At 48.0% G+C, this 26,390-nt stretch overlaps 2 protein-coding genes across 10 annotated transcripts in view; both read right to left on the reverse strand.

The window, feature by feature from the left end:
• The window catches only part of PITPNM2 (phosphatidylinositol transfer protein membrane associated 2), a 169,433-nt gene extending 148,724 nt beyond the window's left edge, over positions 1-20,709 (reverse strand). For 4 of the 8 annotated variants that reach the window (XM_050747848.1, XM_050747843.1, XM_050747845.1 and 1 more), the window contains exon 1: positions 19,620-19,959. The gene's annotated coding sequence lies outside the window, so the exon portion shown is untranslated. Of the gene's footprint in view, positions 1-18,664; positions 19,299-19,619; positions 19,960-20,521 lie in introns of those variants that run through there. The other 4 variants (XM_050747849.1, XM_050747847.1, XM_050747842.1 and 1 more) reach the window with 3 other exon arrangements.
• A 492-nt stretch (positions 20,710-21,201) lies between these two features.
• The window catches only part of MPHOSPH9 (M-phase phosphoprotein 9), an 85,581-nt gene continuing 80,392 nt past the window's right edge, over positions 21,202-26,390 (reverse strand). The window contains exons 25-26 of one of the 2 annotated variants that reach the window (XR_007717640.1): positions 24,855-26,080; positions 21,202-24,144 (exon numbers count right to left, since the gene is read on the reverse strand). Coding sequence is in view for 1 of the 2 variants with exons in the window: in XM_050747872.1 (XP_050603829.1) it covers positions 21,409-21,501 (93 nt within the window). In the remaining variant the exon portion in view is untranslated. The remainder of the gene's footprint in view (positions 24,145-24,854; positions 26,081-26,390) is intronic. The other variant, XM_050747872.1, reaches the window with a different exon arrangement.

The raw sequence follows: 26,390 nt of genomic DNA on the forward strand, positions 1-26,390 counted from the left end.
CATCTCCCTTCCCCAATCCCTGATAACCACTATTCTACTTTCTCTATCTGTGTATTTGCCTACTCTAGGTACCTCATATAAGTAGAATTATACAATATTGTCCTTTTGTGTCTGACTTCTTTCATTTAAAATGTTTTCAAGGTTCATCCATAGTTCATTCAATACTTGGCCAATATTATTTGGCCATAAAGAGGAATGGAATGCTGACACATATTGTCTGATGGAACCAAACAGTATGGCGTATGAACAGACCACATTCTGTTTACCCACTCATCAACTGCTGGACACGTGAGTTGTTTCCACCGTTTGGCCGTTGAGAACAGCACTACTATGAATATTAAGCTACAAGTATCTGTTCAAGTCCCTGCTTTCAAGTCTCTTGGGTATAGACCTAGAACTAGGTGTGGATCTACTATGTCATATGGGGATTTTATGTTTAACCACTTGAGGAACCACCAAATTGTCTTCCACAGCAGCTGCAACCATTTGACATTCCCACCAGAAACACATGAAGGTTTCAATTTCTCCACATCCTTGCCAATACTTGCCAAAACTGAAATTTTAGAGGCAGGGAAGAGGCAAGTCCCATAAGAGCCCCAGATATGGCTCCATGGCAAATCCCTGCCATCTGCCAACTTCATTCCTGCCATTGTGTACAGAGCAGCAGAAAGAAGAAGAATGCTGGCTGTAGGGTCAGGAAAATCCAATTTTAGTTCCAGCTCTGTGGCCTGCTGGCTGTGTGACCCTGAATAAATATATCGATTGCTCAGAGCCTCAATTATGTCCACTGTGGGAATGGAGCCAATGCACCAAGGTCGCTTCCCACCAAAGGTAGGGCTGTGAATCTGATGCCAACGGAAGACAGAGAATTTGAGTATTTTCTTAAACTCTGTGGGATGACAGTAGGTGGTAGCAAGAAGAGACTGTTTCGATCTCCCTTGATAAACCTTTCATGATAATGTTTGGAAAGGACTAGAATACTTTTCCCTTCAACCTCCTCCTCTTTCCCTGCCTTCGAATGGAGAATCCAAAATACAGGAAAAAGTAGAAACATGAGGAATGGGGAAAAAAATATCTAGATGAACTACCGAAGGCAACCTTAGCATCACATAATTAATGAACACACACACACACACACACACACACACACGCTCATCCCTCACTGTAGACGAAAAAGTTTGCCCAAATCTCTATGTCCCCAGATCCATGTTAGCCAGACTAATCTTGAACTCCTGACCTCAGGTGATATGCCCACCTTGGCCTCCCAAGTGCTGGGATTACAGGTGTGAGCCACCGCATTCAGCCCCAGCCTCACTACTCTTAAAAACATGGAGACTGAGGGATAGGCAAAGATTTCAACATAAGGAATATCTCCAATTAGGAGCTACTTTATCCGTTTGTTTGTTTGTTTTTTGAGATGGAGTCTCGCTCTGTTGCCCAGACTGGAGTGCAGTGGTGCAATCTTGGCTCACTGCAACCTCTGCCTCTGGGTTCAAGCGATTCTCCTGCCTCAGTCTCCCAAGTAGCTGGGATTACAGACGCGTGCCACCACGCCCAGCTAATTTTTTGTATTTTTAGTAGAGATGAGGTTTCACCATGTTAGCCAAGATGGTCTCGATCTTCTGACCTTGTGATCTGCCTGCCTTGGCCTCCCAAAGTGCTGGGGTTCTGCCAAGCCCAGTGACCACCCCTGAGCCATATGACCAGGTAAGAGTACACCCAGGACACTGGTGATGTGATGGAAACCACCACTCCACACCTCCTGCAAGAGTCTGCAGCGGTGTCACCCACAGGGTCCTGGACAACTGGGCTTCGCATGAGTCAGTGCCAGGAAGACCTCCAGGCACAACCGTTTTTGCACACACAAATGCCTCCTTCAAACCAGGCTGCAGGGAGGCTCCTCTCAAGCCTTGAAAACATGAAGTGTTCCTTCTGGGGTGTGCCCGGGACAGATTTTCCCACTTACAAGGAAAAAAAAAAGGTTTTACAAAATGCTTAGATTCCAAAAGCCTATTTAACTCCAAAATAGGCCTGTTGTGTGGTGAACTATCAAAAGCAGCACTTTAACATAAAGCTCAGGGCCAGGTGACCTAAATTTGAATCTGTTAGCCATGGGACCTTGAGGAAGTAAGGCCTCTGTGGGACTATTTTCTCATCTGTACAATAGAGTTCATTACAGAGGGTTGTTGTGGGATGAAGTGAGCCTCTGGTATTCAATAAGTTCCCCAACAAGCACAGGTGCTGTAGCTGGTAGGCCTAGCAGGACAAAACTCAGAAATTCAGATGCGTGGTGGATCATGTTTTGTTAGTGGGCTAGCCCGGGAACCTAACCATGTGGACAGACATTCTCATGGAAAGCAGTCTTTCGCAGTGCCCACTGTGTGTCAGCTGGAAACGCCCCACACCAGCCAGCACTTTACACACGCTGAATTAAATCTGGCCACACCCAGCCTAGGAGACCACAAAGGCAGAAGTCAAGCAAAGACATCCAGGGTGAAGGTGGGACCCTTCCCAGTGGCAGGAACAAACCTGCAACCTGCAGGTTCAGGTTCCATTTTTGTAAAAAAGCAAAAATAAAACATGTTTATAGCTACGAATAATGTACTTTCATTTTAAATATTTTTAAACCATTTGACTTTTTAAAAATTTTATTGCGATAAGCATAGTAACATATGACCTCCCCCTTACCAAAACTTAAGTGTAAAATATGTTATTGTTGATTATAAGTACAATGTTGTATAGCAGATCCCTAGAGCTTATTCATCTCACTTGACTAAAACATTATGCCCATAGATTACTAACTCCCCATTGCTTCCTCCCCTCAGACCCTGGCAACCACCATTCCACTCTCTGACTCTATGAATTTGACTACTCTAGGTACCTTGTATAAGTGAGATCATGCAGCATTTGTCTTTCTGTGACTGTTCTATTTCATGTAACATCATGTCCTACAGGTTCATCCATGTTATTCCACATGGCAAGATTTCCTTTTTTGTTTGGTGTTTTAGAGACAGGGTCCTGCTATGCTGCCCAGGCTGGAGTGCAGTAGCTATTAACAGGCGAGATCATAGCACACCATAGCCCCAAACTCCTGAGCTCAAGTGATCCTCCCAAGTAGCTGGGATTGCAAGCTTGTGCTACCCTACCCAGTTTAGGATTTTCTTCTTTTTTATGGCTGAATACTATTTTGTTGAATGCCACATTTTCTTTACCCATTCATCAGCTGATGGATATTTTTTAATTATTTGATTTTTTAACTTATCTTTGTTAATTTCCCATGAACACATACTACTTACAAATTTTTTGGCCAGGCACAGTGGCTCACACCTATAATCCCAGCACTTTGGGAGGCCGAGGTGGGTGGATCACGAGGTCAGATGGAGACCATCCTGGCTAACACGGTGAAACCTCGTCTCTACTAAAAATACAAAAAATTAGCCGGGTGTGGTGGCGGGCACCTGTAGTCCCAGCTACTCGGGAGGTTAAGGAAGGAGAATGGCATGAACCTGGGAGGCAGAGCTTGTAGTGAGCCAAGATCGCACCACTGCACTCCAGCCTGGGCAACAGAGCAAGACTCTGTCTCAAAAAAAAAAAAAAAAATTTTAAGCACATTTATAAAAACCAGAAAAAGTAACAAAAAATAAAAAATTTAACTTGGTATTAAAGAAAGGGGCCTCCTGCAGGCCAGGCGCAGTTGCTCACGCCTGTAATCCCAGCACTTTGGGAGGCCCAGGCAGACGGATCACGAGGTCAGAAGATCGAGACCATTCTGGCTAACACGGTGACACCCCGCCTCTACTAAAACTACAAAAAAATTAGCCGGGTGTGGTGGTGGGCACCTGTAGTCCCAGCTACTCAGGAGGCTGAGGCAGGAGATTGGCGTGAACCCAGGGGGCGGAGCTTGCAGTGAGCAGAGATCGCGCCACAGCACTCCAGCCTGGGCAACAGTGTGAGACTCCGTTTCGGATAAAAAAAAGAAAAAGAAAAAGAAAGGGGCCTCCTGCTTGTTCTTTCTGACTCCCCCTCAATCTCAATCCCCGTGGCCTTCAATAAATCAACCCCTTGGCCTCACTTTATCTTCCATGTAATCTAGAACACAGATCACAAGATTAAGAGTATGATTATTGGCCCGGCGCGGTGGCTCAAGCCTGTAATCCCAGCACTTTGGGAGGCTGAGACGGGCGGATCACAAGGTCAGGAGACCGAGACCATCCTGGCTAACACGGTGAAACTCCGTCTCTACCAAAAATACAAAAAAAACTAGCTGGGCGAGGTGGCGGGCGCCTGTAGTCCCAGCTACTCGGGAGGCTGAGGCAGGAGAATGGCATGAACCCAGGAGGCGGAGCTTGCAGTGAGCTGAGATCCGGCCACTGCACTCCAGCCTGGGCTCCACAGCGAGACTCCGTCTCAAAAAAAAAAAAGAGTATGATTATTTACCATATTACAGCTAATTCACAAATGGCCTTAAAATTCTCAAAGCATGTTGAATGCAACTCCTCCTTAGTCACCCAGCCCTAAGTTAATAATTAAGCACTCAGCCAGGCATGGTGGTTCATGCCTGTAATCCCAGCATTCTGGGAGGCCAAGGTGGGAGGATCACGAGGTCAGGAGATGGAGACCTTCCTGGCTAACACAGTGAAACCCCATCTCTACTAAATACACAAAAAATTAGCCAGGCATGGTGGCTCGTGCCTGTAGTCCCAGCTATTTGGAAGGCTGAGGCAGAAGAATCGCTTGAACCCAGGAGGCAGGAATTGCAGTGAGCCGAGATCACGCCACTGCACTCCGGCCAGAGAGAGTGAGACTCCATCTCAAAAAAATAATAATAATAATTAAGCACCTTTAAATTGGTGAATACGGAAATGTACAGCACAGCATCGTAGGCACCACTGCACACAAAATTGACCCCGGCCTGAAAATGGATTTCCTAAGTCACTTGCTCATGGAGCACTTTCTCATCGAAAGTTAATTAGCCTAATGAGGGCAAGTGTGACTTTGTGAATGCCAAACTGACTTTCTGATCTGAGTCAGCCACCCAGGAAGCTGCCCATGTCATCCTCCTGGATTCATTTCCTGGAGCACCAAAAAGGCCGACCAAGGGGACAGAACTACAGGAGGCCATGTGCCCTGTGCCTTCCCTGCTACTATCTGCTAGGAGTCAGCACACATTCCAAAGGCCACCGAGAGCCAGGACACTTACCCGCCACCTTTTCCTGGAGCTGGCCCCAGAACCTCTGCAGGAAAGGGGGCCCTCTGGCAGACAGAGTCACAGGTGAGCCCCTCTAGCTCCTTCCAGACCACAGAAGGCCCAGGTGGGCAGAAGAAGGCTGTGCCTTACCAACCCTCATACCCATGACTGATGAATACCTGCTCTGTGCCTGACCAGGACAACAGCAGCTCATGATTGTACTTGATAGATCATAAAGCCACCCTCCCAGCCAGTCTCTCTGAATCCACACAGCAGCCTTGAGAGGGACCACTGCTACTGTCACCAGGTGGGTATTGGAACCAAGGCACAGAAAAGTGCTCTTGTGGCTGGGCGCAGTGGCTCACACCTATAGTCCCAGCACTTTGGGAGGCCGAGGCAGGCAGATCACTTGAGGCCAAGAATTTAAGACCAGCCTGGAGAACATAGTAAAACCCCATCTCCACTAAAAATACAAAAATTAGTGGGACGTGGTGGTGCGCGCCTGTAGTCCCAGCTACTCAGGAGGCTGAGGCAAGAAAACAGCTTGAACCTGGGAGGTGGAGGCTGCAGTGAGCCAAGTTCACGCCACTGCACTCCAGCCTGGGTGACAGAGCGAGATTCTGTCTCAAAAAAAAAAAAAGAAGAAGAAGGGGAAGGGGAAGGGGAAGAAGAGGAAGAATAAGAAGGAGGAGGAGGAGGAGGAAAGAAAAAAAAGAAAGATGCAACTATCAATGGTCACTTACCTTGGAAATGGGACAACTGATGGCCCTAAACCCTTCTAGTTCAGTTGTCTTTTGTTGTTTCTCATCCAGAGGCAAACCAAAGTCAAAATCTACTGGCCCAGAAACACCTAAATGTCTATAAATGGACAAATGAAGAAAGAAAATGTAGTGTATGCCTACAAGGAACCATTAGTCAGTCTTAAAAAGAAAACACAGCTAGCTGGTGCAATGGTTCACGCCAGTAATCTCAACACTTTGGGAGGCTGAGGTGGGTGGATCGCTTGAGCTCAGGAGTTCAAGACCAGCCTGGACAACATGGCAAAACCCTATCTCTGCAAAAAAATACAAAAATTATCCAGACATGGTGGTGCATGCCTGTAGTCCCAGCTACCTGGGAGGCTGAGGCAAGAGGATCACTTGAGCCTAGGAGTTCGAGGCTGCAGTAAGCTGTGTTGGTGTCACTGCACAGGTGACAGAGAGAGACCCTGTTTCAAAAATAAAAATGTTTAAAATGGTACATTTTATATTATGTATATTTTACCACAAAAAAAAGGAATGAAGTACTGATCCATGATATGACATGGTTGAACCTTGAAAACATTATGTTATGTGAAAGGAACCAAACACAAAAGGCCAAACATGCTGGGTGCAGTGGCTCACGCCTATAATCCCAGCACTTTGGGAGGCCGAGGTGAGCGGATCACAAGGTCAAGAGATCGAGACAGGCCGGGCGCGGTGGCTCAAGCCTGTAATCCCAGCACTTTGGGAGGCCGAGACGGGTGGATCACGAGGTCAGGAGATCGAGACCATCCTGGCTAACACGGTGAAACTCCGTCTCTACTAAAAAATACAAAAAACTAGCCGGGCGAAGTGGCGGGCGCCTGTGGTCCCAGCTACTCGGGAGGCTGAGGCAGGAGAATGGCATAAACCCAGGAGGCGGAGCTTGCAGTGAGCTGAGATCTGGCCACCGCACTCCAGCCTGGGCTACAGAGCCAGACTCCGTCTCAAAAAAAAAAAAAAAAAAAAAAAAAAGAGATCGAGACCATCCTGGCTAACACAGTGAAACCCCGTCTCTACTAAAAATACAAAAAAATTAGCCGGGTGTGGTGGCGGGCACCTGTAGTCCCAGCTACTCAGGAGGCTGAGGCAGGAGAATGGCGTGAACCCGGGAGGCGGAGCTTGCAGTGAGCCAAGATTGTGCTACTGCACTCCAGCCTGGGCCACAGAGCGAGACTCTGTCTCAAAAAAAACAAAAAAAAAAACAAAAAAAGCCAAACATTATATGATTCCATGTATATGAAATGTTCAGAATAGGTAAATCAATAGAAACAGAAAGTAGATGAGTTGTTGCCAGGGGGCTGGGAGAGGGAAGAATGGGGAGTGACTGCCCATGGGTGTAGGGTTTCCTTCTGGAGTGATGAAAGTGTTCTGGAATTCGATAGAGCCAATGGGTGCACACTGTTGTGAATATACTATATAATACTGAATTATATACTTTAAAAATACTTTTAATTTTATAAAATTAAATTTTAATTTTCAAATTAAAATACTTTTAATTTTATAAAATTAAATTTTAATTTTCAAATTAAAATACTTTTAATTTTATAGGATGGGCACAGTGGTTCGCATCTGTAATCACAGCACTTTGAGAGGCCCAGGCAGGAGGATCACTTGGCAGGAGGATCACTTGAAGCCAGGAGTTCAAGACCAGCCTGGGCAATATAGCAAGACCCTGCCTCTACAAAAAATTAGGCAATTAGCCAGGCACTGTGATGCAAGCCTGTAGTCCCAGCTACTTGGGAGGCTGAGGCAGGAGGATCCCTTGAGCCCAAATGGTTGAGGTTGTAGTGAGCTACGATTGTGCTACTGTACCCCAGCCTGGGTGAGAGAGTGAGATCCTGTCTCAAAAATAAATAAATAAATAAATAAAATGTTTAATTTCATATCATGTGTAAATTCACCTCAATTTTTAAAAACAGACAATCATTGGCTGGGCATGGTGGCTCACACCTATAATCCCAGCACTTTGGGAGGCTGAGGCAGGTGGATCACGAGGTTAGGAGATCGAGATCCTGGCTAACACAGTGAAACCACATCTCTACTAAAAATACAAAAAAATTAGCTGGGCGTGGCGGCGGGCACCTGTAGTCCCAGCTACTCGGAAGGCTGAGGCAGGAGAATGGCGTGAACCCGGGAGGCGGAGCTTGCAGTGAGCCGAGATCGCACCACTGCACTCCAGCCTGGGCGACAATGCGAGATTCTCTCTCCAAAAAAAAAAAAAAAAAAAAACCAGACAATAGCACATCTCTGCCTTCTTTCCTGTTCTGTCCAAAGCCTCATCTGGTGCCTCTCTTTTTCCACTGGGCTTCCAGAGACCTTTCCTGTCCTCTCCCACACACCACATCTGCTGGAATCTACTGCATTTTCTCTCTGCATCTCCAGCCTTAACATGGCCAGAAACTTGGAATCCTTCTGGATTATTCCAAGCACCTAGGCAAGACTATAGTGAGAGTAGGAATAAACTGGCAATCCACCACCTGGAGAGCAGGAAGGCAATCCACCACCTGGAGAGACCTCACTGTTTGCTTTTTGGGGGAATCCTGGCCATCCCAGAGGCCAAGTAGTCCACTTCTACTTTTCCAGGTATGACTTACTATCACCCCTTCCCCACAGACCACCTCCCCCAAGTTTTCTTTCATCCAGAGATTTAATTAAATTCCTCTTTCAAATTTAGAACCAAGTTAGGCAACCTGAGGGAACGTAAAAAGGGATAATTCAGTGTCCCCAGGCACCCCACCAGCTGGCTGGGACACCCAGGCCCTGGGAGCTAAATCAAGAGGACAGCAATGCAGGTCTAATTCTAGATGGTCTGAGAAGTTCAAGGGATGTGTCTCTATCTAGATGAAGAACCCAGGTTCAGCTGCTCCGGACATGCCCTCTTAGGCCCCCGGGGAACGCAGGCCCTATGACTCCTGCTCAGGGGACCCGAGTCAGAGATTCCCACACTGGGCCCACCTGCATAACCTCTTAATCCTCTTAGCCCACTGGCCACAGGCCCTTCTGCTCCTTCAGCCCAGAAGAGCACAGAGACAGCAAGGAAGGCGGGCACCCCCAGAGGACGCAGCCACGAGTTCCAGCCTCCTCCTCCCCAACCTGGCTTCCTGTTGCCCTATTCCTGAGGTCAGCTCTGGGCCCCTGCTCCTTCTTTAATGAGTCAGAGAACAAGGAAAGAGCAAAAGTGAGCAGGCTCAGGGAAAGATGGAGACTAAGCTGGCCCTGGCTGAAGGTGAGCGAGGCCCCTCCTCCAGGACAAGCTGCTAGGAACTCTGCTCTTTTTTAAAAAATCCCCTGCCCCACCCCCTAACAGAAAGGAGGCCATAAACAGGGATCTGCTTGACCAGCTGTCACCCAGCCAGTCTGAACGTCGTTCTCCCTTAAAGGGAGAAAAAGGCAGCAACTCTCAAGTAAGACTCCTAAACCCCCCAGGACCACACCCCAGAGGCCTAGCTAGACCCCACTCCTGCTCTCTAACCTCCAGCCTACAGGTGCATGCCTGGACAACTTCACAAGTAGGTCCGAATTTGGCCTCAAAGTCACATAAACAGATGTGATCCCAGAGCATGCAATCCTGTCTTGGTGAATCTGCTCTAAGTCCATGCATCCGTTTGGCCTCTTTGAAAAGGAACAAACAGAAGAGGAATTCTGTTTTCCTCTTGGAAAAAGGAAAAGGAAAAAAAAAAAAAAAAAAAAAAAAACCCACACAAACCCAAATGGAAAGGTACTTTGTACTGCTTAAACTCAACCAGATCAGGAAATACTGATGTTTTAAAACAACAGCACAGGCTGTGTAACAGAACATGACCGAATACAAGCATGAACATGAGGGATCAGGTCTAGAGTCCAGTCAGCAGTTAACTCCCTGTGCGGTGAGGCCTAAGTCATGACGTCTCTGAGTCTTAGGGTCCCCGTCTGTGAGATACAACAAATGAAAGCACTGGGGGCCACACCATGACTTCTCTGAGCCTCAGCTTCCTCACCTGTAAAATGGGCACAGCAACATTTGTGAGAGTCCTGTGAAGCACAATGGGCAGAAGTATGCCATGCACTGTGGTGTCTTAGATAAAAGGTGGGTAAGCGGGAAAGGCCCCTCCTCTCTGTACCTCCAGCCACTGCCTCTGCAAGAACAATCCACAGACACTGGATCGCCACCATACCACTGCGCCTGGCACCAGCAACTCAAACACAAATAGCTGAGATCCCCTCAGCCTGAGAAGCAGCTGGGATAGACCAGGGATGCCTCTGGTTTGGAGGCTTCCCAGGAGAGGGAAGAGCAGCCGTCTCCTGGAGCAGGAATCTTAAGCACCAGAAAACCCCATAACACAGAGTCGATAAGGCTGGGTATGGTATGGGAGCCACTGGCCTGAACCCTGCAAACTCCAGTCCTACAGCTCCCAGGCCACCAAGACAAACCTGAGTGAGCTGCACGTCCCAGATTTTATGAGCCGGCCTCCAGTTCACTAGCTGTGTCCTTGAGTCTTAATCCCGCTCCACCGCCAACACCCCACACTCAGCCCTGTGATCTTAGGGTTTCAGGGAAATGGAAAGTCATTCCTCTTTGTGGAAAGGTCAAACCCTTGGGCTCGGTTTTTTCCAATGTTCCTTCTGGCTCTCCTATTTGTTTGATTCTAAATTCCTTTATCCCCTCTGCTGGAAAGTCAGACAGAACATTCCTCAGGAAAGAGAACTTTTAGCGGGGGTGTGGTGGGGAGGAATAATTGAAGTAAAATGAAAAATGGGTGAAATCAGGTACTATAAAAGAGTGCACAACAAATTGCACCGGTCAGCAGTCATTACCGTGAACTCACAATGCTTTGGTGAGTCACCCAAGGCTGGGAACTGAAATAAAACTAACACTCTCTATCACAGTACAGGACAGGAGCTCAGCTGCATACTAATGGCAAGAATCCACTAAACGCATCCCTTGCTACTCCCAGCAGCAAATGCATAAGCTACTTCACACTCAAATATAAATTAGTGAGCTATTTTCCTTGCTGGGTTAATACAAATCATGCTCTGGACCAATTAAGTAAGCCATTTCAAAACTTTGCTTCAGCATATTGGAAAATGTCCCGCTTAGGGGAAGAATGAAGTCTCGGATGATGCATGCCCAATTGATGGCAAAATAGGTGAGAGTGCTTTCAGAATTATTGAGGATTTTGTTATTAATGGTGTTTCAGTGTTGGCTTCTTAAACACATCAAACAAATTTCCTTTAAACTAGTAGTTCCTGACTGCCATGGGGAAGGCTGCAGGCCTCCCACCTCCCAGATGGTTCAACCACAATAAACGTTTGGCCTGTCAGATGCACAACATTGACGAACTAATTGAAATATGCTGCAACAAGCAAATCCAAAATAAACGTGGAATAATTGTTTCCTTACATGATAACCCACTGAAGTGCCTCCACGTCTGGCTACCCCTGCTGACTGAATGTTCCCCCTGCTCTGTGAGCCTCACTTATGTGTGGTTTTCAAGGGATTTAAATGCTTCTTTCCAGTGTGATTACCCACATGGGAAAAATTCTAATTGCAAAAAATGTTGAGTTTTTCTCCCTCTTATGAAAAAAAAAAAAAAAAAGCAAGTGAAAAGTCAACTGTTATAAAGGAAAGCAATTAAATGGGCCCTTCAGTGTGAGAGAGAGATTGTCCTCCCCGTTCTCCAGAGCACCATGGCCAAGCCAGCGTTAACCACGCATCCACACCTGCGGGGAAGCCCTGCCTGTCAGACAACCTCACGCCACTGATGGAAGCTGGGAATGGCCACCTATTTCTACCCTGACACACACATCCCTATCCCCCTCCCCCCTCCCTCCCTTCCTCCAAGGGGCTGTCTAGAGAGACAGCAGAGGGTGGAGGCCAGCAGTACCAGCAGTACCACAACCAGGCCCCCCACGGGCTCACGACCTTATGCAGGACACTGGTGCCCAGTGAGCCCTCCCTAAGGGGCCGGGAGGCCGAAGGGCCTGATTCTAATCCCAGGAGGACAACGGAAGCAAAGTGCGGGCCGGGAGCGGTGGCTCACGCCTGTAATCCCAGCACTTTGGGAGGCCGAGGCGGGCGGATCATGAGGTCAGGAGATAGAGATCATCCTGGCTAACACGGTGAAACCCATCTTTACTAAAAATACAAAAAATTAGCTGGGCGAGGTGGCGGGCACCTGTAGTCCCAGCTACTCGGGAGGCTGAGGCAGGAGAATGGTGTGAACCTGGGAGGTGGAGCTTGCAGTGAGCCGAGATCATGCCACTGCACTCCAGCCTGGGCGACAGTGCAAGACTCCCTCTCAAAAAAAAAAAAAGCAGCAAAGTGCACAGCCCTGCTCCATGGCACAGCCTGTGCCTCAGACTTGGGAGGGAAGCCCCCCAGCTGCCAAAAGATAAAATTCAGGCCCTCCCCAGGAATCACCTCTCAAACGGAAATAAACAGCTCTGCAGAGGAGAAACAGTAATAATCTGTATGACTTAGGTACCAATTCTTAAGAGGGCACATAATAGGCAAAAGACTTGGGAAAGGTTCCTCTGAGAGAGCCCAGGCATAAGAAGGCCACAGTTTGAGGCATGGGGGCCCCAGGAACCCCCCACCTTGGCCTGAAACACCTCCATAAGAGGATTATTCCTTTGGGCGAAGGATTGGTCTCAGCTCCTCTTAAGAAAGGCCAAGTCTGTTGCAGGGCTGCCGCCAGAACCCTCGGCATGAAAGTACAGAGTCCCTCCTACCTGTAGACCTGAGCAGAGAGAGATGGGCACCATTCTGCTGGCAGCAGCCCTTCTAGAAGAAGCTACAGGAGGGCTGAGGGAGGACAGCTTGTCTTTCTCTCGCACCTAAGACAAGCAAACACAAGAATCTGCCCACAGCCTCATCCCGCAGCTCCAGCCTTCACCCATTAAGTACCGTCAGCATGGTGCCCTGAGCTAGGCTGGATACACCATGGGGGCTGACATGAGGCCAAAGGTGGCAGATCCTCACTATCCATGGATTCCATATTTGTGAATTAACCTACTCACTAAAATGTATCTATAGCCCCAAAATCAATGCTCATGGTGCTTTCAAATTCATTTTCGAATCTGTGCAGACTGGCAAAAAATTTAAGTTGCCTGATGGCACATTCCCTGCTGAGGTTGAAGGAGAGGACATTATCTTCCCATCTCAGCTCTCCTAATGGAAACAAGGGTCCTTTTTGTGGTCTGTCCAGTGCCATATTTTTGGCACTTGTGTGCTCTGTGTTGGTGATTTTGCTGTTTGGAATGGCCCCCAATCATAGTGCTGAGGTGCAGTCTAGTTCTTGGGTGCAAGATGGTTATGACATGCAGAGAAAATCTGTATGTTAGAGAAGCTTCATTCAGGCATGAGTCACAGTGTTGATGGCCAGGAGTTTAATGTTAATGAGTCAATAATACATATTAAATAGGGTGTCTTTTTTGTTGTTGTTTTGAGACAGAGTCTCACTCTGTCGCCAGGCCAGAGTGCAGTGGCACGATCTCGGCTCACTGCAACCTCCACCTCCTGGGTTCAAGCAATTCTCCTGCCTCAGCCTCCTGAGTAGCTGAGACTACAGATGCACGCCATCACACCCAGCTAATTTTTGTATTTTTAGTAGAGACGGGGTTTCACCATGTTGACCAGGATGGTCTCGATCTCTTGACCTCATTATCCACTCACCTTGGCCTCCCAAAGTGCTGGGATTACAGGCATGAGCCACCGCGCCAGACCTCTTTCAACAGAAACATACAACATAAGATTACATATGGATTGGTTAAAGAAAATGTTGTGCCCACAGGCTCAAAGAAGCCTAATCCTGTGTTTTCCCTAAGAGCGGTGGTTCAGTGTTCACTAACTCAGTGTTTTAAGCGGGACTTTATAGAACATAACTATGTTAACCAGCGTGGTGCACATGTCTGTAGTCCCAGCTACTCAGGAGGCTGAGGCAGGAGGATCATTCGGCCCAGGAGTTTGAGGCTGCAGTGAGCAATGATTACGCCACTGCACTCCAGCCTGGGAGACAGAGAGAGACCCTGTCTCAAAAAATAAGAAAAAAAAAAGAACCTAACTATGGCCAACAATATGAATCAAATGACTATGCATACATGTAGGCATAGTCAGGATATACTTTCCTCAGACAGAGCTATTCCAGCCTGCAGTCATGTGCTCCTAAGGCTGCAGGTTGGCATGTCCACACCCAACAAGGAGTCTGAGCTGTCAGCTTCTGCTCCAAGACTGGAATCAGCCTCAAGGTCTCTTGGGTCCTCCCGCTGCTCTGATAACACTCTGCCTTTTCCCTGGACCCATGACTCCCACTGACGTCCCTGATCATGACCTCTGATCTTTCTGACTAGCTGGGTCTTAATAAGACCCCTTTCCACAATAGAGATAAGGGACTGCAGGGGCAAGGGCACTCAAGGAAAAGCTTTGTGAAGGATGGGGAACTTCAACAAGGAGAGTGTAAAACTCATCTTTCCAGGCTCTCTCTCCAAGGCTGTCTTGGGTTTTTGATTTGTCTATTACTGGAACCCTGCCTGTTAGTTTATTTCCTGTGTCCTCTGGCAAAGGCAGTTGTTAATATAATTTGACCAGGTGCAATGGCTTACACCTGTAATCCCAACACTTAGAGAGGCCCAGGCAAGAGGACTGCTTGAACCTGGGAGTTCCAGACCAGTCTGGGCAACACAGCAAGACGTCGTCTCTACTAAAAATATCGTTCTATCATAAAGATACAGGCATGCGTATGTTCACTGAAGCGCTGTTTGCAATAGCAAAGACATAGAATCAACCTAAATGCCCCATCAATGGTAAACTGGAAAAGAAAATGTGGTATATATACACATAGTATAGAATACTATACAGTCATAAAAAAGAATGAGATCATGTCCTTTGCAGGAACATGGATGCAATTGGAGGCCATTATTCTTAGCAAACTAATGAAGGAACAGAAAACCAAACACCACAAGTTCTCACTTATAAGTGGGAGCTAAAGTGGGAGCTAAAGGTGAGAACATATGGACACACAGAGGAGGGCAACACACACTGGGACCTATTGGAGGGTGAAGGGTGGGAGGAGGGAAAGGATCAGGAAAAATAACTAATGGGTACTAGGTTTAGGTACTAATGGGTACTAGTACCTGAGTGACAAAATGATCTGTATAACAAGCCTTCATGACACAAGTCTACCGATGCAACAAACCTGCACTTGTATCCCTGAACTTAAAAGTTAACAGCTGGACGCGGTGCCTCATGCCTGTAATCCCAGCACTTTGGGAGGCTCAGGGCAGATCACCTGAGGTCAGGAGTTCAAGATCAGCCTGGCCAACATGGCGAAAACCTGTCTCTACTAAAAATACAAAAATTAGCCGGGCATGGTGGTGGGCGCCTGTAATCCCAGCTACTTGGGAGGTTGAGGTAGGATAATCACTTGAACCTGGGAGACGGAGGTTGCAGTGAGCCAAGATCACACCATTGCACTCCAGCCTGGGCAACAAGAGCGAAACTCCATCTAAAGATAATAATTTTTTAAAAAATAAAAGTTAAAAAAAAAAAAAAGAGTAATTTAAGCAAATGCCAGCATGCCCCTCCTAACAGCACTTGTCATGTGTTTGACCATAAATGTTTAGCAGAGGTTTGCCCTGGTGTTGCCAGACTGGGCGTGAGGAGGTTAGTACTCCATACTCATTTTACAGGAATCAAGGACCCACGTACAGAGCTGTCACTTTAAAAAAAGAACACTAAACTGGTAATCAGGGACTTGGGTTCCAGGCTAGCAGAGAGGTCTTGCCCAAATCACTTCTATTCTTCCAGCCTCTGCCTCTCATCCTCAATAGGGTGCAGGCCCTCGCAGCTCCAGTGTTCTGGGATCCTCCATCAAGGATACACAAGATTTGAAGAAGGCATCACCAGTCTCCCCACTTTAGTATCTGGACCAATTCTCTCCTTTCCCACCAGAAGACCTGTCTTGCAGGGCCATCATGATAACCACAGATTTTAGAATGTAAGTCCTACACACCTTTACAGTTGCTGTGGACTATCAAAACTACCCATTCTTCAAGGCTTCCTTCAAGTCCCACTTCTTTCAGGAAGTCAACCCTGACTGCCTTACCCAGAAAGGGCATCTACCCCTCTGACCTCTACCTTCAACAACTCTTATCACACATACCTTTTGTTACCTGTGGACTCATCTCCCTAACCACACTGTGAGTTAGTGTGTTAGGTACAATGTCACCTTTTTATTTGTATTTATTTTTTCTTTTAGAGACAGGGTCTCACTCTGCTGCCCAGGCTGGAGTGCACTGGCACAAGCTTATATAACTCACTGCAGCCTCACACTCCTAGGCTAAAGGGATCCTCCCACCTCAGCTGCAGGTGCACACCACCATGCCCAGCGAGCAATGTTACTTACTATATTCAATTCTCTTACCCATACAGTTTTCCAGAAACCTTTTGTGATAACTTTATAAAGAGCATATAGAGAGAGATTTACACATAAACACACACACAGAAAAAAGAGTCCAGAAATAAATATGCTGATGTTGAGGGCAAGTGAATATAGTTGCTAGATAGAATATCACATTGTGTGCTGAGCAGCCTGGAAGCCAAGGAGAAGAGGAGAGACATAATCAGTTGGAAAGATAGTGTGGTATAGAAAGAGCCACACATAGTGTGGCAAAGAAGCAGAACTGAGTACAAATCCAGGGAAACTTGGGCAAGTTAGCTGACCTCTCTGTGTGTCTTAACTTCTTTCTCTGGAAAAAAAGCAGCAGAATACAACCTACCCTGCAGGGTGTGTCAGGGAGGCCCAAGCACACACTGCATGGTGCAAAGTATACAAACAAAACATGTTTTCCTTCCCCACCTTCCTTTTCATTATCAAAGGAGAAAGCAACCTAGTTTCCTGGGGGAAGGAAAAGTTTGCCTGGCCCTAAATTCTAAAAGAAATTTTTAATATGGGTCACTGTAGGAAGCCTTTAGAAAAGGGGGAAATGCCTCAGATTATGGTTTTAGAGTAAACCAGATGAGGATTTGCCATGGCTCTATTTGATAACATTCCAGGGTACCCAGTAAAAGCTTAATAAACATCAACCAAATGACCTACAGAGAAGCTGGGCAAAGACCACTTATCTGCATCTGTGTTTGGAGGCAGGGAGTCCTGTTAAGCAGCTTTCAGGGTGACTATCTGCGAAGGGATTGATCTCATCTAAGCAAAGTTGAGAACTGGCATACAAGAACCCAATGGCTCGTTTTGGATTGACCTTGTGGTCATAAGCAGTGGCTCCTCCTGCCTATGGCCAAAGACACTGGAGCAATACCACTACGTTTACTTTAAAGAGCACATGGCCCCCAACATCTTTTCCATAAACAGCAAGGCAGTGATCTCGAAGTACCAGACGTTTCCTCTGCTAATCTCTACAGATAACTGCACATCCTCTGTGACTGGTCTTCTTGAAGACCAAGTTGGAAAGACTAACTGGATGGGCTGGTTAGGAGAGCATCTATCTACTTGGTGTTAAAACAGGCCTCTAGACACGGAGGAAGGCAATGGGTCCCCATAACAGAGAATGTATAAGCAATCGACTCTGGACAAGAAGGGCTATCAGTGCTCATCTATGCCAACCCTCTCACTATTTTCCTAAGTGCCTTACTGTGCAGCGAAGCATTGGGGACGCAGAGAAACATGAAGCAGCATTGACCGCCCAGGAGCTCACGGTCTAGTGGGGGGCACATGTAAATAGATAAGGGCCATTCTGTGTGGCAGGCAAGTCAGACTAGGGTGATTCGAAAATCAGAAGGGGGACCAGTTCCACCTGTGAAGGCCAAGACTGGGTCTCAACCAGTGAAGAGTTGAAGGTACCTGGGGAGATGGAGGGCAAGGGAGCACCAAGTCTTTGAAAGCCTCTAGGTAGCCTGAGAGGACTGCAGCTTAGAGTATGAATGAAATGCTAGCAGAGGAGGCAGAAAAGGTAGACAGGACCCAGATCCCAAGGGGCCTTAGATACGCAAAGGAATTCTTTCAGATTCCATAAGGTGCAACCACAACCAAGAGAAATCAAGCGACGTAGTTAAGCTCCTACAGCAAGTTATGCGGAAAAGCCAGGCCTGGAACCCCAGTCCCCTTCTCCCCTTTCCCGCAGTCCCCTTCTCTCCCCTACTGCCTCCCATGCCTGAGCAGCTGGAGAAGGCCAGGAGAGAGAATGGCCCATTCAACACTCACTACCCAGAGAATCTAGAGTCTGTGCCTGGCCATCTTCAGGGCAGAGGATGTACTGTCCTGTTCACTTGGCAAGCCACTCCTTACAAGAAAAACAGTCCTTCCTAGCTCACTGTGTTTGTCTCTGCAGTGGGAGAGGGCTGGAAGTCCATTCCAACCACAGAATACAGTCTCTTCACGGAAGAAAAATAATTTAACAGCAACAGTCCAGGAACCAGAAAAGCTAGGGTTCCAGAGGCAAGCCTTGGAAGGGCCTTCTGCTCCACGGAGACACTGACTGCACGCAGGGTACTGACCAGAGCAGGGGACCAGAGATGAATCAACTCCAGCCCTGGAGCTCACCGTCCAGCAGGGGAGATAAGGCAGATGGAAAAGTAACTATAAAATAAGGCAGACGTCGATAAGAGTTACACAGGAGATACAGATAGCAGGCAGTGGGAGTTCAGAGCAGAGAGGAGTCTGGGGGATGGGTGTCAGAGAAGATTCAGATGAAGGGGAGCACTTACTGCCTTCCCTCCAGAAGTGGGGGGTCTATCAGCAGCTCTGGTCACTCCCAGATGGGGGCCGGGGAGAGAGCTGGTCGTGAACAAAGACAGATGTTGCAGTGAGGTCTCCTTTGAAGAATCCAGATTCTGGGTGGGGGAGGCAGGTAGGCCAGGGTGTTTGCAGAGGCGCCCAGCCCACACTTCAGAGGGAGGGAGAGGAGTGCAGGATGCCTGCAGGAGCAAGTCGGTGGAAAGGGGACAAGCCTGGAGGACTTGCCTTGAAATGACATTTGCACCGCACGCACTATGTTCACCTGGACTGGTCGTTTGGGATTTCTTGCGGGGAGTCAGTGCACACTGGGGCGGGGGACACTGAACTTTCCCTCTCCCCAAGCCCCCCCGATCAGCCTTCCCACGGATAAGAAAGGATTCGGGGTGTGAAGAAGACAGAGGCGGCACCCCCATAACAACAGGAAGGGGGCACTGAGGATGGAAACGGGCCACACCCCAACCCTGGGCCCCCGACACGCAGAGGTCACGGCCCGGGCCTGGGGACGTTGAGCTGGAGGCGGGAAGCAGAGGCGGCGGGCCAGGGGGCTCACCTCTGTTTCCTGCCGACAGCCCCTTCCTCGCCCTGGCACCGGCACTGCCCACGCCTGCCCCCCGACCGCTATGACACTTGTCCCTGGCGGGGGTCCCCCACGCGGCCGCGACCGACGGAAATTCGGAAATCAGCGTTTCGGGCACGAATCCGGGGCCGGCGACTCACTGAGGCCATCTCCCGAGCGGGGTTCCCGCACGCCACACCCTCCTCCCTGCCGGGGTCTCCGCTCCCTCCTCCAGCCCCGGCGGCTCGAGGGCGGGCGGGCCGGGGCCTCTCTGGGAGCCGCCGCCCCAGATCCCCAGGTCCCCGGCCCGCGCCCGGCACTGCGGGACTAGCCACGGGCCTGCGGAGCGGCCGCCTGGACGCACTCACCCCGCTCAGCGCGGCCGCGGGCTCCGTCCTCTTCGGCCCCGGGTGGGCCGCCGCCACCTCACGCTGCCTCACGGGGAGCGCCCGCCCCGCGGCCCCGGCCCGGCCGGCTGCGCCCCGCGCGCCCCCGCCGCCTGCTGGACCCGGGCGAGCGGCAGGGCCCCGGCGGGCATTGCTCCCGGGCGTCGCAGGCGGGCGGCGGCGGCGCACGTGCTGGCGGGCGGCTCTCGCTGCGGCGGCCGCGGGCTGAGGAGGAAACGCCGGGCGGGCGGGCGGCCGGGGCCGCCTGGACAGCTCTACGCCGCGGCGGCGCCGTGCCCCGCGCACCCCAGCAGCCGCTGCTGCCCGCGCGCGCCGGGCCGGGCTCGCATTCCCTCAGTGGCAGCGGCGCCTCCTCAGGCCGCGCGGGGGAGCGACGGCGGCGGCGGCGGCGGCGGCGGCGGCGGGGGCGCGTCCCTGCGGAGTCCCGGCCCGGCCCCGCCGCCTCCGCCGGAAGAAACCTCTCCGACTCAGGCAGCCCGCCTGGTTCCTCAGCCCCGCCGCGGCGCCCCCGCTCCTCCCCAGCTCGCCCGTGTCCTCACACCCCGGGACTGCACTCGGGGGCGGCGGCGCGGATCCCCGCCTCAGGGTCCTCGCCCACCGTCCGCAGCAGCCAAGCGCACTTGGAGGCGGGAACCTGCCGACTTGCGGCCACTGTGACTCTTAAAACAGCCTCATTTTAAAAAATGAAGTTTCTTAGGAGCGAAATGGCAAACCAGGGAGGGCAGAGCGCAGCGGGCCGCTCACCGAAGCCCAGCCCCGCACGCGGTGCTCGCCACTCGCCGGGTCCGCGCTCTCCCCTCAGGACGCCCGGGCCACGGCCCAAGGAACGGCAGAGCCGGGACCGCAGCCGCCCCGGTTCCCACCTCAGGGAGTAGCTGGAAGAGGATCACGAACAGCTTAATCCCGATGATCTGGCACGACAGGGCTCTCCAATGGGAAGAGCCCCCGGTGGGGGGGCGTCTGGTGACATTCCTTAAAAACATGAGGTGTTTGTTAGGTTGAGCCAGGGTGGACTTGTTTGGCAAAATCTGAAGTCATGGAACTAAAGAGGGCACACCTAAAACTTAGTGATGGGCGACCCATCCCTTCTTATCGCCTTATAAGGCTGAGGAACCGGCGGTGCTCCCCTGGAGAGGACAAGCTAAAATTAAGGCGGCCTAGATGACTCCAGATGGAGCCGGGGAGGCCGAGCCCCTGACGGCTGCTCACCTCCTGTGGTCACGGCAGAACCCAGCCGAACGGGCCAGGAAGGCCATCGTTCCGACTCGCCTCCAGGTGCCCCTGACCATGACTAGGCAGAGGAGGACCAAGGCGTCCCATCATCACTTAGAACGCCTCAGCTCCTTCCCTCCATCAAGAGGTGCCCTAGGATCCATCCAGAAAGATCTGCGGAGCCCACAGAGCCCCAGCGGGAACTGTACTCCTGGATGGACGCCCCTTAACCCGTAACTCAAGGACTTCTCTATGCCTGCGACTTAAAATCACCAACAACCCGCTCCCGCAGCCAACTAGCATAAATAAACACACGAAGGCCACACGCCAGTTCACAGCCACGAGTATTTATTGAGTGCCCGTAGTGCAAGAAAGAGATGGTCCCTGCTCCCGCAGAGCTTACAGCTTCACGACGCCAGCATCTGTCTAGATTCAGAAACAACTGCAGCAAGCACTTGTCTATCCACCAGCAGCACTGTATAAAGCACATTTTTCACATTATCAGTCACTGTTACAGTGAAATTGTTAGATGTAAAAATTATCCTTGAAATCTGTAGTCATAGAGATGACACGGTATATAATGTCCAGCAAATGCACATTTATGGCTTGATTCCTCACATATCTGAGAGGTCTATGGAAATAAAGCACAAATCAGGCAGAAAAGACTTAGTAACACAGTTTCTAATACTGGGGTAGTAGTTTATTATCAAACTACCATAGAGCTCTTGGCAGGGCGGGAAATTATTTCCAGCTAAATTTGTGCAATATAGTGGATTTAATCAAACCTGCAACTGTCAACCATACATGATCCCCCATGACAGGTAAATATAATCTACCTGTCTGAATCCTAAAAGGCTACGGGTATGCATTTATTTTTTAAAGCTTCTTAAATACTCATAGCACAAGTGGCACATTGAAATCTAGTGAAAACTTCTGAGATAATCTAAAAATTAAAGTGACAAAAGTGTCTAATTTTACCACATATTTAGGTGCAGAGTTCAGATTTCAAGCAGCGTCCAGCAAAGCATGTGGCTTTTCTGGGTTAGAAGGGGACAGTTTTTGATTGGCTATCACAGGCCCCCCATACATCTCCTAACGCCCACTGGCAGGCACTTCCCGCGCGTGGTTCTGCCCACAGGCCATCACCTTTAGATGAAACATTTGAAGGGGCAATTATTTGGAGGATACTGGCAATAACTTTTAGAAAAACAGCCTATATTTATATTATCAAATAACCCCCAAGTCACCAATAAGACCAAAGTGCTTTCTGAACTTACACTTGACAGGTTATCAAATTTGTTAAATTTTTGGTGGTTAAAAAACCAAACACACCAGAAGGAAGCTCAATTTAAACTCCAAAAAACTCATGTTTTTTGCAAAGGGTGAAGAGAACTAACAAATGTCAGTCCAAGGCAGTTTTCAGGTCAACTGCTTGGGACATAATCTACTTTTTTATTTCAAGTGTGCTACCTCAAGGCTGGGCACAGTGGCTCATGCCTGTAATTCCAACACTTTGGGAGGCCAAGGCAGGAGGATCATTTGGGGTCAGGAGTTCAAGACCAGGCTGGCCAACATGGTGAGAACCCCGTCTCTACTGAAAATACAAAAATTAGCCAGGCATGGTACGCACCTATAATCCCAGCTACACGGGAGGCTGAGGCAGGAGAATAGCTTGAACCCAGGAGACAGAGGTTGCAGTGAGCCAGTACCACGCTACTGCACTCCAGCCTGGACAACAGAGCTAGTAGACTCCATCTCAAAAAAAAAAAAAAAAAAAAAAAAGTATGCTACCTCAAAAGCCTACTTAACTCAATGAATCTGAAATGTAGTATTTCTTGAGCACTTACTAAGCACCAGGCACTTTACAAAATCTCCCTTAATGAACGGAGTTTTCGGCCGGTCGCAGTGGCTCACGCCTATAATCCCAACACTTTGGGAGGCCGAGGCAGGCAGATCACGAGGTCAGGAGATCGAGACCATCCTGGCTAACACAGTGAAACCCCATCTCTACTGAAAATACAAAAAATTAGCTGGGCGTGGTGGTGGCCACCTGTAGTCCCAGTTACTCAGGAGGCTGAGGCAGGAGAATGGCATGAACCCGGGAGGCGGAGCTTGCAGTGAGCCGAGATTGCACCACTGCATTCCAGCCTTGGTGACAGAGCGAGACTCCGTCTCAAAAAAAATGAAAAGAGTTTTCTTATTTCATCTTATAGCTGAGGAAGGCAGGCCTGTGCCAGGATGTGACCCAAGTCTCTCTGGCTCCAAGTCTCTCCTCTCTTGTCCCAAGCCCAGCTCTGCACAGCCCTAGCACGGCCATTTTAGCTATATCTGTTGCTTCAGTTGGAAAAGTCCTTTGGTCACAAAGGCCACTTCCATACCTCAGGAGTAGCTCCTGCAAACAGAGGTTTAGAAAGGGAAAGGAAGGGGGCAGATCCAGACATCAGGAGAGAGTTCACTTTCTATTTGATTTTAAAAGGCACTTCCCAGAAGTGGCAGATTTGCTTAGGGTTTTTTTTTTTTTTAAACTATTAATACTTGCAGCACAGCCCGAAGCCAACAACAAAAATAGTTTACCCCCGGGATAATAGCTGCTATTTAGAATTGCCATCTTTCCTACTTTTAGGTGGACTGTTTTTTCAGTTGAGTGTTCATAAGACAAGCATTACCAAAGAGAAAGATAGCAGAAAGAATTTTCCTTGGTTTCCCTCTTCACAGCTATGAAGAAAAAAAGAATAATTTTTTAAAAAATAAGTGACTGATAGTTCCAATCTATTATACACTTCAAATATCAAAGCATATGCTTTCTGAGAGAGAGGCACAGAAGATGTTTTGATGGAGCTTAACGCTTTTTGGAATAAGCCAATATAGGCTACTAAGAAGATAATTCCTTGGCAAGATAAAACTATCATCTCTTCTGAAATGGCATTTTTTTATTCTTAAGAATATAGTAGACTTTACAATAAAAGTAGGGAACAAGGAAATATCCTAACAATTTTCAAGTTAGTTTTTAATGTCATATCCAGGAACACATTAAAGGGGGTCTTACTAGATCTTGACACAAGCTGTACTGGAGCTTGATTAAAATGAACATTTTATTTACCAAGACTAAATTTTTTTTTAAAGGCTGAAAACCAAGAATAAAGAATACCAAGAATAGGCCGGGTGTGGTGGCTCCCGCCTGTAATCCCAGCACTTTGGGGGGCCGAGGCAGGCGGATCACATGAGTTCAGGAGTTTGAGACCAGCCTGGCCAACGTGGTGAAACACCATCTCTACTAAAAAAAAAAAAAAAAAAAAAAAAAAAAAGAAAGAAATATATATATACACACACATACACACACACAAGACACACACTCACACATATTCACATACGAAATCAGCCGGGCGTGGTGATAGATGCCTGTGATCCCCGCTACCCAGGAGGCTGAGGCAGGAGAATCCCTTGAACCCAGGAGGCAGAGGTGGCAGTAAGCTGAGATCATGCCATTGCACCCTAGCCTGGGCAACAAGGGTGAAACTCTGTCTCAAAAAAAAAAAAAAAAAGAATAAAGGCACTTGATTCTAATTGTAAGTAATTTTGATTAGCCTGAAGTCTTCAAAAGTTGCAGGAGTAGGGAGCAAAGGTTCAACTGCACTGTCAGACAGGCCACCCTCCTTGCTGAGAAGGGAGCAGGGCTGTAGACCCCTGGCCTGGGGACCAGCCAGGTGAAGGGTGCTCAAAGGTCATTTGAGAGCCTGCTTGGAATAACTGTGATGGCTTGGTTCATTCTAACTACTTATTAAGAGCCACGTAAGGAGGAAAAGCTCAAAAGCAAACCAAAATTTAAAACCTGAGCATGTTCAGTACAAATCCACTTTGAAAGTTTGGATGAGACTGTTTATCAACATGTACCGAGCTAGAATATGTGGGGCACTGCGTTCTGACTGGCTACAAAGAAGTGAGTGGTTACACAGCTCCAACTTAACCAGTAGTCCCAACACAAACCTGCAATGCTCCTGGATCAGAGGAGAGCTTCCTGCCCACGTGCTAATCCTGAGAGCCAGCGGCTACCACAGAGGCAGTGGGCTGGAGCCCTCTGCAAGGCCAAGGGGAAGGCACCAGGCTTCATCCAGACACACTCCCTGTCCATTAACAAATACAGTAGATTATGATGATCTAAAGTCTAGTGTTCTTACAGCACCTACAATGGAAATATTTTTCTTTTTGGCCAGGGTGAAGGAGTGGAAAGGGGTGAACATGTCCAGATGACAACTATGAAGGACAGCTGAAGCCACGCACACTAAGAAAACCAGGTTGCCCTCTTAATCCCTCATGGGGTGGTGGCTTGTATTTCAAAGGGTTTATCTGTCCATTTATCGTCCAGGGTGGGACACAAGTTAATTCAGAACAATGGGCAGAGAGCTACTCTGAGAGCCCTCCACAGAGGGCTCTCCAATTGTTTAACTTTTTTAGAAAGATAAAATTAGAGAATTACAATCCCTCTCATTTTTCTATTATAAACAATAAAGTTTAAAGAAAATGAGTTATATTCATGTAGTTTTCAAAGCTTTCCAAGAGTCCATTAGTACTATTCTGATACTCACTCTAAGACATGTTTCAAATAGGAATTGTATTATCATTTTTTTAAAACCCTCAACACAACTGAAATCCAAGGTACACTGTAATTGTTTATGTATTCAGCATGTACTAATCTATCATTATGGAAGCTATTAAGCTTTATTGTTTTAAAAAATGAATTGTATTTACAATGTAGAACAAGTTTATAAAATTGGTGTGTAAAGTTAATTGTAAAAGGATAACACTATTTGTTTAGAAACAAGCTGCTTCCCCTGCTTATATTTCCTTATTCTTGATATAAATTGGAGACACATACTATTTAAAAATAATGCTTTTTAAATAGTAAAATATACAAGAGATTCCTGAGCATAACAAAAATATCTTGAAAATATGTGGCCATTTGAAGTATAAAATAGCAAGTGTAAGAATAGCATGATTGTAAAACTACTGTTTGAAGGCTTATAAACAGTACAAAATAGTTTGCCTTTTCTGACTGCATAATTATACATTAGTGCAAACAAAAATGTCTCAAAATTTAATGGCTACAAATCTCAAAGATTTGCAGAGGTACGCAAAACATGGAATTTCTTTAGCGTCATGCGAACTGAACCCAGTTCTCGATTAATCCTTTCCAAACGATCTTCCAAGGCTTCCTAGGTAAAAACAATGGGAAAAGTTTAATTAGAATTCTCTATCAAGTTCTATAATCACCACCAAACTGACCTTTCTTTTGGCAAAAGAGCAAGTATAAACACTAAAATTACAATTATTTTGCTTTCTACACAAATCATCTTACAATTTCTTTTAAACTGAACAATATAAATTAGCTTTTCAACTATTCCAAATAACTGCTGCACTTTAAAATATTCTCAATATGTTTGACACATTGAGGTATACGGAAATTCTAGTAATAGCAATACAACCGACTGGAAGGGGATAAATCTTTGGCTCTGAAGTGAGAAC

This window comes from Macaca thibetana, chromosome 11 (assembly GCF_024542745.1).
Source record: "Macaca thibetana thibetana isolate TM-01 chromosome 11, ASM2454274v1, whole genome shotgun sequence".
NCBI lineage: Eukaryota > Metazoa > Chordata > Mammalia > Primates > Cercopithecidae > Macaca > Macaca thibetana.